This window comes from Stegostoma tigrinum, chromosome 7 (assembly GCF_030684315.1).
Source record: "Stegostoma tigrinum isolate sSteTig4 chromosome 7, sSteTig4.hap1, whole genome shotgun sequence".
Taxonomy (NCBI): Eukaryota; Metazoa; Chordata; class Chondrichthyes; order Orectolobiformes; family Stegostomatidae; genus Stegostoma; species Stegostoma tigrinum.
In genome coordinates, this window is record NC_081360.1 from 57795435 (window position 1) to 57811043 (window position 15609).

Consider the following 15609-nt stretch of genomic DNA (forward strand, 5'->3'; position numbering starts at 1 on the left):
CATCTCCAAGGATGATAAACATATGATGTATTGGTATTGGAAGCTGTTCAAAAGAGATTCACTAGCCAACTCCTGGGATGAAGGTGTTGACTTACCCAGAATGGCTAGAAGGTTAGTCCTTTATCCATTAGAGTTTAGAAAAATGAGGCAGAGCCTTGTTGAAACACAAGATTTTGAAAGGGCCTGACAGGGTAGATGTTGAGTTGGAATTTCCACTAGTGGGGGAAATGTCAAACTAAAGGACATAGCAATAAAATAAGGGGCATTTAATTAAAACTGAGATGCAATGGAATTTATTTACCCACAGTGTAGTGACTCTATAGATTTCTCAACCCCAATGTATTATAGAGGGTGGATCATTGAAACTATTTCAAGAGGATGGAGATGGATTTTTAAAATAATCAAGGAGTTAGATGCAATGAGGAACTGGCACGAAAGAGGAGGTGAGGCCTGGAACAGATGAGCAATGATCTTATTGAATGACAGAGCGGGTCTGAAGGGATGAACATCCTCCTCTCTTACCTATTTCTTACGTCTCTATCTTTATAACTTGCTTTTATTTAAGTTTAAATCACTAGTTTCAGACCACATGTCTTACCCTAAAACTGAATGTGTACTTATTGTATGCTCATTCTTGCTTAGAGGATGCCTTTCTTGGAAGTAATTAAACAATAGCTTTTCATGATGTATTACCTACAATAAAATATCCATTAGTAGAACTTCCTATTGATATTCCAGACCAGGATTAAAACATATGAACATATTGACAAAAATTAAGATCAGCTGCAACCCAAGAAAGATTAAATCCTAAATTGGTTCTAAAGTACTTTGTGCTGCTTTTATATTATGTAAAAAAGACTGTAGGAAAGCTAATCATGCATCTCAATCTCAAGCAATAGCCCATGCCTTTGGTGAAATTTAAAATTCGTGAAATCTGGCATTGAAAGGTAGTGTCAATATGATGGCCATAAATCTACCATTGATTGGTGTCAAACCCAAGCAGTTTACCAATGTGTAGTCATGAAAGAAATCTGCCATCCTTACTTGGTCTAGCCAGTAGGTACCTCCAGATTCAAAGCAATGTGGTTTACTCCTGACTACCTGCAAGCCAGTCAGTTCAACAGTATTTCAACATGGGCAAAAAATGATGGCCTTTCCCATGAGAGAATAAACAAAATAACATTTTTCGTTTAGAAACAAACATTCCAAGCCCATTAATCTTAAAACTGTATCAGCACATTTATTTAAAATTGGTTAGCAACACAAATGGCTGTGGTTCAAATCTCACTGAAGACAGGATTGACAGCAAGAGCCTTCACAGTATACCAGAGGAAGAAGTACTTACCTAAATCTGCAATGCAGCACTGTCCATTCTCCTTAACAAGGATGTTTTTGCTTTTGAGATCTCGATGTGCAATTGCAACTTTCCCCTGTGTCCCAATGATTTCTGTATGCAAGTGTGTTAGACCACTAGCAGTAGACAATGATAATCGTAAGCATCCTACAGTGTCCAGAGTTGTGTGCTGTAGGTAGTCATAGAGTGACCCTGCCTCATGATAATGGGTAATCAGCCATAGCTGCGTGCTGGAATTTCTGGACGTCATGTCAGAGGCAATAAAACCTACAGGGGAAAGAAACAAAATGTATAATTTATAACTTGCGTAAAGACTGAACAAAGTTCCACAATAAATTTGAATAGTATATTAAGCTGATTTTATATGTTAAATAAATGCCACTTACACCTCTAATTACTCTAGAAGTATTATTATTTAACAAAGTACAAATAAAACTATTTCCATGAGGATTCAACAATGAAAGGAGGGAAGGAGCTATGGAGTGAGTTAATATAGAAACATAGCAGCAGTGTAGACCATTCGGTCCTTTGAGCCTGCTCTGCCAATCCATGTTACCCTGGGTTGTCATCCAACTCAGTACCCTGTTTTACTTCCTCCCCATACCTTGATCCCTTCTGCATGAAGAACTATATTTAACTCCTTCTTGAAAACATTCAATATTTTGGCCTGGATCACTTTCTGTGGCAGAAAATTCCATAGGTTCACCTCTCTCTGGGTGCAGAAATTCCTCTTCATCTTGGTCCTTAGCAGTCTCTGAATTACACTCTCTAACAAGAGGTATAATGGGAGGGTATAGGAGATTAATGTTTGGCTACAGATATAGTGCAGAAAAGAGAGCCTCAAATTCCTAGGACAATAGGACCACTTCTGTGGCAAGAGGACCCTGTTAAAGATGGAGAGACTGTACCTGAATAGAGTTGGCACTGATATCCTTGGCAGGTGGATAATGTGTACAAAGAAGACATAAGGTATACAAAGGATTGGGAGAGACAATTAGAGTTACAAAAAACTCAAAATTAGATCAGATCATTAAAAATTCAAAAGGAGGTCAAAATCTGGTTTGGAATGCAGATGTAAAGGCAAAATGTGGTTAGTACCATTGGTGAGGTGCAGTTGCAAATAACTAAGTGGGAACATGGGGAAGCAACAATAAGTGAGAGTCAGCTTCAAACATAAAGTAGAAGCTTTGACATTCCTTGGCTTAGTTACTCAGCAAAGAATGAGAAAGGGCAAGCATGAGGAGATGGTAGCAGTTTTGATTCAGGTATATATTAGTGCTAGAATGAATGCACTTGAGGGTCATTGATAAAAACATCTGTCATTGGAGTTTTAATAAATTGCAGGTCAGATATTAGAAATTCTGCACCGGGTAATCACCTAAAGTCTCTCCAGTACCTGACCAAAATCTACAAGGCATAAGTCAGGAGTGTAATGGAATACTCTCAACTTGCCTGGATGGGTACAGCTCCACTATTACTGAAGCAGCTAGCTTGATTGGCATCACATCACCATTCTCAATATTCATTGGTGAGAACTCGATTCTGACAGAGTTTTTTTACTCGAAGCAGCAATGTTGTCTCTCATAACATAAGAAACTAGGTGTGTACATTGCAGTATTGAAGAATCCAACAAGCATTTATTACCACTACCTACTACCTACAAACATTGCATTCTTCAAACACATACATGTCTGGGATAACAATAAGCTCTGAGGTTACGAACAACAAAGTGCTTCCAGGAGATTGTTAAGCCTCAAGTAATCAGAGGGAAGGTGGAGTACAAGATCTTTGTAGGATTGAGCAATTTTTCAACGATTAATCATTTTGATTTGGTTAAGCTAGTAAGGAATTAAATTACATTCTATATCAGTGGGGTTAGTTACAAATACTTCTTGTAAGGAAGAAAACCATTAACTTCAGATGAAATTGGTTTATGTTTTCATTGTTTTATCGCTCTGTTAGTCTAAACTTAGGCCAATACACAGGAGAATGCTCTGTGGCAAAGGGATTTTAGACAAGACACAGCTCTTTTTTAAAATATTTTAGTTTTTCAACTTCAAGTATTTAGCAGGTCCCTTCGATAACACAAGAAGCCTGATTGGTTTTTGGGAAATAGCTAAGGTACATATTTAAAAACATTTTTCCTCATAAAATGGATCAATGACTAGTGGAACAGGGGGTGGATGCAAAGATTTATGTTACAGTGTAGGAGGTTTGGAGGGGTAAGGTATCTGAAACCATAAGCCATAACACATAGGAGCAGGAATTAGGCCATTTGGCTCTTCGGGTCTGCTCCACCATTCATTCATGGCCAATACATTTTTCAACCCCATTCTCCTGCTTTCTCCCCATCACCCTTGATCCCCTTGATAATCAAGAACCTACCTATCTCTGTCTTAAATATACTCAATCACCTGGCCTCCATAGCCTTCTGTGGCAATGAATTTCATAGATTTACCACTCTCTGGCTGAACAGGTTTCTCCTGATCGCCATTCCAAAAAGTCTTCCCTTTAGTCTCAGACTGTGCCCTCAGGTCCGAGTCACTTCTACCAATGGAAACATCTTCTCAACATCCACCCTATCCAGGCCTTTCAGTATTCTCTAAGTTTCAATTAGATCTTCCCTCATCCTTCTAAACTCGATCAAGTATAGACCCAGAGACCTCAAACATTCCTTATATGTTAAGTCTTTCATTCCTGGGATTATTCTCATGAGCCTCCTGTTGACCCACTCCAGGGCCAGTACATCCTTCCTGAGGTATGGGGCTCAAAATTACTCACAATACTCCAAATGTGGTCTGACCAGAGCAGAGCAAACACACTACCTGAGAAGGGTGGTGTAAGCAGAAACCATCACGTTGAAGTAGTATTTAGATGATGTGCCAAATGCAAGAAAATGAGACTAGAATAGATAGATGCTTGATGACTTGAACAGACATGATGGGCCAAAGGGCCTCATTTCACATGACAAAACTCTGACTCTATCTCAACCTAGTCAATACAAAATTGCTTGTGATTATTCATACGTAAATAAGACAATTAGAGTCGCTGATCATGCACAGCGGATGGTGATTTGCAAGGGTCATTAAACAAATGATTCTTGGTGGCTTGGCACAGAAAAAAGATTGAAAGACAAGGGGGACTTCAGTCCACAACAAAAAAAGAGAACTGTGCTCTGTCTATCCCTTCAAGTAGGTTTCAATGAGATCACCTGTCATTCTTCGAAACTCCAGAGATCATAGGCCCAGTTTGCCCAATTCTTCTTCAAAGGACAATCCTGCCGCCTAGGAACATGTCCTTTGAAATTTCATTGCATTCCCTCTGTGACAATAATATCTTTCTTACAATCAAGTTTACCAAAACTTCACACAGTACTACAGGTATGATCTAACCAAGCTCCTATACAGTTGAAGAAAGGCTTCTCTGCACCTGTACCCTTGCATTCCACTAGCCTTCCTAATAGCTTTTTGGACTTGCATGTTAATCTTCAGTGACTTATTAACAAATATACCCGAGCCCCTTTACACATCTACACTTTCTAACCTGTCACCATTTAAGAAATTCTCTGCACATCTGTTTTTCCAACTAAAGTGGATACTTTTATATTTTTCTACATTATTTTCCATCTACCATGAAAATGCAAGAGCTCAGAGCTCAGCTCCTTTCTCAGTCGTAGTTGGAAAGAGAGGGTATAAAACACAATTTGTAAGCAGAAAGGTAACAACCGTAAAACTGTCAATGAATCTTTATTCAGTTTGGAAGGAGATTACTGATTAAAATGCGAAATCCAGGTTTCTTTCAAGTCATTGTCCTGAGATAACTAAAGGTTTTATCAATGTATACAACAGGTGACATCTCAGGTCAGACAATGCATTTTGTCTGAAGTCTAGCTTAGAATCTATGTTTTAAACTGCTGTCAGGTTTTTTTTGAGCAAAACAGAACATATTTGCAACTACACAAACATCTTGGATGAAATAATTCACGTGTGTCAGCAAAAGTGCCTGTGCGCGTGTGTGTGTGTGTGTGTGTGTGTGTGCGTGTGTGTGTGTATGAACACACATACTCACTTGAGAAAGTGCGAGTGTGAGAAATCACTGAAACAAATTTCATCCCACCAGACTTACCATGGCCTACCCTCTAGCATCAGTCTCATTCTTGGACGCAAGCACTTCCATCAAGGACAGACACCTTAGTACCTCACTCTACCGCAAAACCTACAGATAACTTTATGATCCTGCACTTCTCTAGCTTCCACCCTATACATATTAAAGAAATTATCCCCTACAGACAAGCCCCACACTTGAGGATATGCTCAAATGAGGGAGACACGTAATGGACACCTGAAGGTGCTCAAAGATGCCCTCATAAGAACAGCATATGATGCTCAACTCATTGATCACCAATTCTGTCATGTCACAGTGAAAAACCGTAATGAGCTTCTCAGAAGACAGACACAAGATACGATCAATGGGATACCTTCGTCGTCCAGTACTTCTCCAGAGCGGAGAAACTACATCATGTTCTTCGCAGCCCTCACCATCTTATCGATGACGATGAGCACCTCACCATGATCTTCCCCATGCCTCCACTTATCGCCTTCAAACATCTGCCAAACCTTAAACAGACTATTGTTCACGGCAAACTACCCAGTGTTCAGGAAAACATTGACCACAACACCATTTAACTGTGTCATGACAACCTCTGCGAGTCTTGCCAGATCATTGACATGGACACTACTATCACATGTGGGAACATGACCCACCCCGTGCACAGCTAATACTCATGTGATTCAGCCAGTGTTGTCTATCTCATACACTGCAGGCAAGGATGCCCAAAGCCATGGTACATTGGCGAGACCATGCAGACGCTATGACAACAGATGAATGGACACCAAACAACAATCGCCCTTCCAGTGGGAGCATTTCAGGGGTCATACGCAAACAGAAACACACACATGAAGTATTTAATTCAAGCTGTTTGTGCAGTTGTAGATATATTCTGTTTTGCTCAAAAATTAAACCTGACCCCAGTTTTAAACATAGACAGATTGTAAGCAAGGCCTCATACACAAAATGCATTGTCTGACCTGAGATGTCACCTCTTGTATACATTGATAAAGTCTTTAATTATCTCAGAAGAATGACATGAAAGGAATCTGGATTTTGTGTTTAAATCAGTAGTCTCCTTCTTAACTGATTAAAGATAATGAGAGGCGGCCAGTTTTAAGGCTGTTACCTTTCTGCTTATAAATTCTGTATCTTATATATTCTCTCTCACACACTAAGCTGAGAAAGGAGCTGAGCTTTGAAAGTTTGTGTTTTCAAATCAACCTGTTGGATTATAACTTGGTATCATGTAATTTTTGATTTTGTTTTCTGTCTGTTAGCCTGTCACTGATCCATGCCAGTATATTACCTCCTATCCTATGTGCTTTAATTTTTCTAACTAACCTCCAGTGAGTGATCTTATCAAAAGCCTTCTGCAAATCTAAGGACATTAGAGCTATTGATTCTCCTTGTATCAATTTTGTTCTTGGCATGTTCAAAATAATTGTTCAACAGGTTTGTCAAACACTTTTATTTCCCATCCACAGATCCATGCTGATGATGCACAATCAGATCATTATCAAGTCACATTCAGAACCTTTACAGTAGATTTGAGCATTTTTCCTGCTACTGATGTAAGGCTGACAGGTTTCTGGTTCCCAGCTTTCTCCCTCATTCCCTTAAAAGTGGGGGAACATTGACTCCTGTGGATTGGAAATTCACATTCATGAACCTATAGAATTTTAGAAGATAATGACCATTATATCAATTATCTCTACAGCCACCTTAATACTCCTGGATGTAGAATATCAGGCCCTGGGGATTTTATCAACTTTCAGGCCCATTAATTTCTCCAATGATAACAGAAAAGTAATCAGTTTGCTTGTCCACCATTTCTCTGGCCCCCTTTATAACTCTGCCTCACAATGGAGCCACTTTTATTTTAGTCAAATGTTCCTTGTTTACACACGTATAAAACTTCCACAGTCCTTTGTTTTGCTAGTTTGTTTTTGTATGCTATATTCCCTTTCCTTATTAGTTTCTTGGTCTTTCTTTACTGTGTTCTATACACCTTACATTTATTACTATTTCTTGCCATGTTATAGGCCTTTTCTTTTAATCTTGTACAATCCTGAACTTCCTTTGTCAGCCACAATTGACTGACCTATTCAAGTTTTTGTACCTTGATGAAATGTACAGTTGCTATAAAACACATAAAAGCCCTTTATTCTCATGTACATTTATATTTTTTAAATGTATTTTTGCAACCCACCCCAACCACTTTGTGCTTCATAATTTCATTTAAATGCAATACCTTTGCTTTACAATCAACTACTTCATTTTCAAGCATAATGTAAAATTCTATCACATTGTGGTCACCCATCCCAAGATTGTTAATTAGCAGCTTCTTATTACATAATACTAGATGTAAAGTAGCACTTCTTGTAGTTGCTTCTTAACATATTGCTGTAGAAAACCAACCCTAAAGTGCTTTAGAAAATAGTTATAGATATAGAAAATCTATAACTAAATCCAATCAAAGTCTGCTATCCCTAGCTGTTTCTTACCTCCAACCAAACAGATTCCATACAATATTCATCCAATCTGAGGCCTTCCCTTACTAATGTACTGATCCCATTCATTATTATCAGTGCAACTTCACTTTGTTTTCCTTCATGTCTGCCCTTTGTAAACGTTGCATATCCTTGAATATTCAGGTCAGTTGCACAGGAAAATATTAATAAAGACAAATGCAAGTCCCTTATACAGTCAGAAGCTGGAGCAATTATATTGGGGAGAGAAAGAAATGGCAGACGAATTGAAAACATACTTTGGTTCTGTTGTTACAAAAGAGAGCACAAATAATGTCCCAAAAATATTAGGGAACTAAGTGTCTTGTTGGCAGGCAGAATTGAAGGAAATTAGAATGAGTAAGAAAACAGTGTTGAGAAATTCAACAGTTAATGAATAACAAATTACTAGGGGCTGAAAAATTTAAGACCCCGAGTAAAACAAAGTGACCCTGAAAACATTAGATGCATTGGTGATCAACTTGGATGGCAAATAGAGCCTCACTGTTTAACAAGGGAGTTAGAGACAAAACAGAGAATTACAGACCAGTTAACCTGACATCAGTAATGAGAAAATGTTGGAGTTTATTATAAAATCTGTAATAACCAAACATTTGGCTAGCATTATTGGGATTAGACAAAGCCAGCTTGGGTTTATTAAAGGTAAATCATGCTTAACAATCTACTGCAGTATTCAGGAAATAACTAGGAGAATAGACAAGGGACAACTAGTGGGTGTAGGGTAATTGGATTTACAGAGGCTTTTGATAAGAGCAGTGGGCAAGATTAAAGCACATGGGATAGGGGTTAATATATCAGCATGGTTGAGAATTGGTTGGCAGACAGGAAATAGACAATGGCAATAAATGGATCTTTTTTGAAATGGTAAGCAGTGGTTAATAGGATACTGCAAGAATCAGTGTTTGCAACCCCAGCTATTCACAATGTATAGAAATTATTTGAATGCATAAACTAAGTGCAACATGTAATGACACAAAACTGGACAGGATTGAGAGCTGTGCGGGGTGTGCAAGGAGGCTTCAAAGTCATTTAAACAAATTGATTGAATGGGCAAATGTGAAAGATTTTGCACAAAGTTGTTAAATGTGAAACTATATTTTGCTGTGAGAAAAGTATTATGTAAATGGTGATATATTAAGAAATGTGGATATACAAAGGGATCTCAGTATCCTTGTACACCAGTCAATAAAACATACGCAGGTGCAGCCAGTAATTAGGAATGTATATTGGCTAAAATAAAGGCCAAGGATTTGAGTTCAGAATAGAGATGTCTTATGGCAGTTATATAGGGCCTTGGTGAGACCACACTGAAGTATTGCACGCAGTTTTAGTCTCCCTACCTAAGATAGACTATACCTGTCATAGTGGGAATGTGGCAGAGTTCACTAGACTTATATTGGGGATGACAGGACTATCCTATAAAGAGAGATTGGTTCAACTGGGTCTATTCAGTACAGTTTAGAAGTATCTAATTGCAACATATAGAATTCTAACAAGGCTGTACAGACTAGATGCAGGGAGAATGTTTTCCCTGTTTGGGGACTCTAGAACCAAAGAACAGGATATCAGATTGACCATTTAGGACTGAGGTGAGAAAACAGTTCCTCACTCAGAGGGTGGTGAAGCTGTAGAACTGTAGAATTCTGTACTAGAGAAGGCAATGGACGCCAAATCACTGCATATATCCAAGAAAGAAATAGATAAATGATTCTAGAGGCATTGAGGGGTACGAGGAAAAAGAGGATCAGTCATGATCACATTGAATAGTGGGGCAGGCTCAAAATAGCCACTCCTGTACCTAGTCTCTATGTTCCCAGTACTGGTCACCACATTAGTGGTGGTCTGTGATGGCAATTATATTGTACCTGTGTTTCTTAATTTGTGCCTTCATACTGCCACCCTTATTGTAAATATAGCATGTGTTCAGGCAGTGTGCCCTTAACTTGTTTTTGTCTGTTTGAAATAATTCCACTTTCGAACCATATTTGATGTTCTGCTTCATTTATTCTTTCTTCTAGGCTCCCTAGTATCTTTGACTCTCTCTTACCAACCTTTCCAATTTTGGCTGCCCTTTGAGTTTTTTAAAAAAGAAAATCAATGCAATTTTAATTTCAGACATTCCAGATGGTACAACTCACCTAAAATATTTTCATTTCTCAACAACACACTGTTATAGATTTCAGTCTCTCTGAACCAAGATCTTTCATCTCGGGAAGAAAATATCTTTACTGCCACGTTTTCCCCTTGCCACTGACCCCGCCAAACCTCTCCAAAGCGTCCCTTGCCTGTGAAACAGAACACAAAGGAAATGCCAAATTACATTAAAAGATAATTTGTACACGTCAACACGTTCACAAAACAGCACCTGACTATCACACTGATAACCGAATAAATTCACTCAGTGGAAGATGAGAAGTGAAGGCATAGAGATACAAGATCACAGTGACATTAAAGGTCACCTCCTGGCTCTGCTTGTGTTTTGCTTTAAGCGTCAGTATTCTCAGAAAATCACTAAGCCTCACGTCCTCACTGCCAAAACATCAAGTGTGCATTTAAAAATCATTCCTAATGTGCCCCGATCAGGTAACAGGAAGGAAATAAACTCTAAAGGAGGCCAAGTAATCATGTATTTAAAAAATAAGGTCAGACAGCATCCGAGAAACAGGAAAGTCACAGTAACTTGGAGACAATAAGAACTGCAGATGCTGGAAGCCAGAGTCTGGCTGAAATATCTGAATCCCAGAGTACTAAACAAAGTAGCCCTGGAAATATTGGACACATTGGTGATCATCTTCCAAAACTCCTTCGACTCTGGAGCAATTCTACAGTTTCGAGGATGGCTAACGTAACTTCCATTTAACAAGGAAGGTAGAGACAAAACAGAGAGTTATAGACCGGTTGGGGGGGCTGATGGCCTAGTGGTATTATCACTGGACTATTAACCCAGACACCTGGATGACATTCTGCAGGCCTTGGTTCAAATTTTGCCATGGCAGATGGTAGGATTTGAATTCAATAAATATCTGGAATTAAGAATCTAATGATGACCATGAATCCATTGTTGATTCTTAGGAAAATCCCATCTGGTTCAGTAATGTCCTTTAGGGAGGGAAACTGCCATCCTTCTGGTAATGGTTTGCATGTGATTCCAAATCCACAGCAATGTGGTTGACTCTTAACTTCCCTCTGGGGGCAATTAGGGATGGGTCAGAAAAGTTGCCTAGACAGAGGCACCCTCATTCCATGAATGAATAAAGGGGAAAAAAGTTAATCTGGCATCAGTTGTGGGAAAATGTTGGAGTCTATTATAAAATCTGTAATAACCAAACATTTAGTTAGCTTTAATGGGATTGGACAAAGCCAGCTTGGGTTTATTAAAGGTAAGTCATGCTTGACAAATCTACCGGAGTTTTCAAGAAGTAACTAGGAGAATAGACAAGGGACAACTAGTGGGTGTGGTGTAACTGGATTTACAGAAGCTTTTGAAGACTAGTGGGCAAGTTTAAAGCACACGGGATAGGGGTTTATATATTAGCATGGTTGAGAATTGGTTGACAGACAGGAAATAGACAATGGCAATAAATGGATCTTTTTTGAAGTGGTAAGCAGTGGTTAATAGGATACTGCAAGAATCAGTGTTGCACCCCCAGCTATTCACAATGTATAGAAATTATTTAGATGTGTGAACCAAATGCCCATGTAATGACACAAAACTGGACAGGATTGGGAGCTGTGAGGAGTGTGCAAGGAGGCTTCAAAGTAATTTAAACAAGTTGACTGAATAGGCAAACGTGACAGATTCTGTACAAAGTCGTTAAATGTGAAATTGTATATTTCACTGTGAAAAGAAGTATTATTTTAATAGTGATATATTGACAAATGTGGATGTACAAAGGGATCTCAGGACATTTTCATGGGTAGTCTTTCTGCTGTTTTTCTAAAATAAAAAAATCTGCTCGTACTCTGGATTTCTCATATTTGGTCATTGCTTTCTTAAACCTCTCTTCACAACCAATCCTAACAGCAGCTTGCATTCTGCAGACACCTCAACACAAACCGCGGCCTCTTTCAGTGCTGCATCGCGTGACTTATGACGGGACAATAGAAATTCCTTTCGCATACTCTGGGATGGAGGAAGGATTTTTTAAACAGTTTTTTTGAGATGCATTTTGAGGTCCATTAATGTACCTCTCACAGAGGCCTCTGGCATGTCAAAAGTCAGAGTAAACCACTCATGGCGTTTATCATCTAGAAGCCAATAAATATTTTGAAGTTACAGATTTCAAAAAAAAATGATAAAAGTAGTCTTTGTACAATAACGCTTGCCTTGTTTGAAACAGTGGATGACTGTAGAATTGGCATGTCTGCTTTTCTTTAGCAGGAAACAGGGCAGCTTTACATTTGTGGTAGGATTTCTGAACACTGACTGTAACATTCTTGAAATTAAATAATACTTCATTACACAGTCACCCTCATCCGTAAACTAACTTTAGTTTCAAAATTTTAAGTTAACTTGATGTAAGTGTTTTAGTGGGATCCAGGGCAAAGGAAAAAAACCCACATGCTACAAAAAAAGGACTGCTCTGTTTCACCACCAGATGGAGCACTTCACCACCATCCTGAAAGTCCAGCCCTCCAAAACCCGTATCCTATTTTTTGATCATAAAAGCTTCAAAAAGAAAAAATATATCAGAACAAAATCAGGAAAATCAGAATATCAGAAGCCACCAACCTTCATGGCCATTCTACCCTCTCCAGAATATGTACCAGTGAGGACCAGATTTATCAGGAAAAAAGCCCTTTCCCAAATCAAAAACTTTGGAACCTTTGGCAGTGATTTTAAGGGAGGGCTTTTCTTTTGGCAGGTGAGTTTTGATATTGTTTCCTTCTGCACCTGAATTGTGAACAATGTGTTTTTAAACTCTGGAATTAATTTGAATGCCATGAACTGACTTTGCAACAATTTCGGGCAGAAATGCTGAAAAACTTCCCACTGAAGAGCTGTGGTATGGGCCCCATGCCCTAGGAGTTCCTACAATCTGAGTTGGTGGTGGAAGCAGAATGAGATCAATGCAGAAAGATTTTCAATTTCACACGAAGCTCAGTGCAGTATTCCTGCTTCAACTGGAATCCACAAGGAAATAAAATCACATCTTTGGGTCTAATATAGTGCCAAGCTGAGCTGATGATTATTTCCCAATCAGGACTCCAAAGTTCAAATTTCAGTCAAAATACATATTCAATTAAGGATGGGCAGGGGCCCTAGCTTCCTGCCACTTTGACAGATAGATAAAATGCATCACGCTCAGCAGTTTTAGGATGGGGAGGTAGCTTAGCAATTTTAAACTATCTACTTGTTCATGCTTTCTACTTATAATGTAATTTTGTTTAATAACTTCAGTGGGTTGTAACTGCTAGCTGTAAAGGCTTAAGTTAAATTCATTTGTAAATTCTTAACAATTCACGCGAATCCCACCGGTTTGTCTACATCCACAGCCCATGACTGGATTTGTTTCATTGTTGAAAAAGCATTTTACCAGCAATGAAAGCAGGAATCCAGGATGAGACTCTGGCTTTTTTAAAAATTAATTTACTTATAGGATGGGGGCATCACTAACCAGGCCAGCAATTATTGCCCACCCCTAATTTCCCAGAGAACAGATTAAGAGTTCACCAGGTACAAGAGTTTAGACAGCAGTTTTCTTCTCTGAAAGATGTTCATGAACAAGATGGGTATTTCCCCAACATCAACAATGTTTTTATGGCCATCATCAGACTCCTGGTTCCAGATTCTGATAGAGTTTTAATTCTATCTAACACAGGTCCCCAGAGCATTAGAGATAACACGGTGTGAAGCTGGATGAACACAGCAGAGGAGCAGGAAAGCTTGGCATTTCACGTTGGGACCCTTCTTCTGAAGGAGGGTCCTGACCCGAAACGTCGAGCTTTCCTGCTCCTCTGATGCTGCTTGACCTGCTTTGTTCATCCAGCTTCACACCATGTTATCTCAGATTCTCCAGCATTGGCAGTTCCTACTGACTCCCCAGAGCATTACCTGGGTTGCTGGATTAACAGTCTAGTAATAGTCTTTCAGGGAGGTGATGACCTAGTGGTATCATCACTGGACTGTTAATCTAGAGACACAGGTAATATTCTGGGGAAAGCAGGAACTGCAGATGCTGGAGAATCTGAGATTTTTCAGAAGGGTCTAGGCCTGAAATGTCAGCCTTCCTACTCCTCTGATGCTGCTTGGCCTGCTGTGTTCATCCAGTTCTACATTTTGTTATCTCTAATATTCTGGGGACCTGGATTCAAATCCCGCCATGGCAGATGGTAGGATTCAAAACATTATTTTTAAAAATTCTTATTTTTAGTCATTATTTTTGAATTGTATTCAATAAAAATCTGGAACAAAGATGACCAAGAATGCACTGTTGGGAAATAAGCCATCTGGTTCACTAATGTCCTTTTGGGGTTTGGACAGGAAACTGCCATCCTTACATGGTCTGGTCTACCTGTGACACCAGTCCCACGGCAATGTGGTTAACTCTTAACATGGCCAATAAATGCACACCTAACCAGTGACACCCCCATCCTATGTCATGCTGCAACTGTACAAAACGCTAGTGCAGAGATAATGGGAACTGCAGATGCTGGAGATTCCAAGATAATAAAATGTGAGGCTGGATGAACACAGCAGGCCAAGCAGCATCTCAGGAGCACAAAAGCTGACGTATGCTGACGTCTGATGAAGGGTCTAGGCCCGAAACGTCAGCTTTTGTGCTCCTGAGATGCTGCTTGGCCTGCTGTGTTCATCCAGCCTCACATTTTATTAAAACGCTAGTGCAGCCTCATTTGGAATATTGCGTGCGGTTCTGGTCACCCCATTACAGGAAGGATGTGTAAGCATTGGAAAAGGTGCAGAGGAGATTTACCAGGATGTTGCCTGGTCTGGAGCGCAGGCCCTACGAAGAAAGGCTGAGGGACTTGGGTCTGTTCTCACTGGAGAGAAGGAGGCTAAGAGGGGATTTAATACAGACATACAAGATGATCAGAGGATTAGATAGGGTGGACAGTGAGAATCTTTTTCCGAGGATGATGACTTCAGCTTGTACAAGGGGGCATAGCTACAAATTGAGGGGTGATAGATTTAAGACAGATGTCAGAGGCAGGTTCTTTACTCAGAGAGTGGTAAGGGCGTGGAACGCCCTGCCTGCCAATGTAGTTAACTCAGCCACATGAGGGACATTTAAACAGTCTTTGGATAAGCATATGGATGATGATGGGATAGTGTAGGGGGAGGGGCTTAGATTAGTTCACAGGTTGGTGCAACATCGAGGGCCGAAGGGCTTGTTCTGCACTGTATGGTTCTATGTTCTATGTTCTAAACACAGTGACTTTGATTCACCATTCATGTTACAGGCTTGGTGGCATCCTATTCTGGCATCACTCCAGTCAATGTAAGACTGTTGCAGTGTTATTAATGGTGAATCAAAGAATTGTAGGGCTGGCAAAAAAATAATCCCAGACAGTGGTATTTCAGAGCAAGTTACAATATATGTATGGGATTGACTTTTCATATATTTTGACCACAACCCTGATTTATCACAGGCTATG

The 15609-nt window shown here is 39.5% G+C and overlaps 1 protein-coding gene across 6 annotated transcripts in view; it reads right to left on the bottom strand.

Annotated features, from left to right (window-relative positions):
- The window catches only part of LOC125454151 (activin receptor type-1-like), a 135967-nt gene that overhangs the window by 11726 nt on the left and 108632 nt on the right, over nt 1-15609 (bottom strand). For all 6 annotated transcript variants that reach the window (XM_059647283.1, XM_059647284.1, XM_048534620.2 and 3 more), the window contains 2 exons: nt 10131-10277; nt 1346-1621 (listed from right to left, as the gene is read on the bottom strand). In XM_059647283.1, the coding sequence (XP_059503266.1) occupies nt 1346-1621; nt 10131-10277 (423 nt within the window). The remainder of the gene's footprint in view (nt 1-1345; nt 1622-10130; nt 10278-15609) is intronic.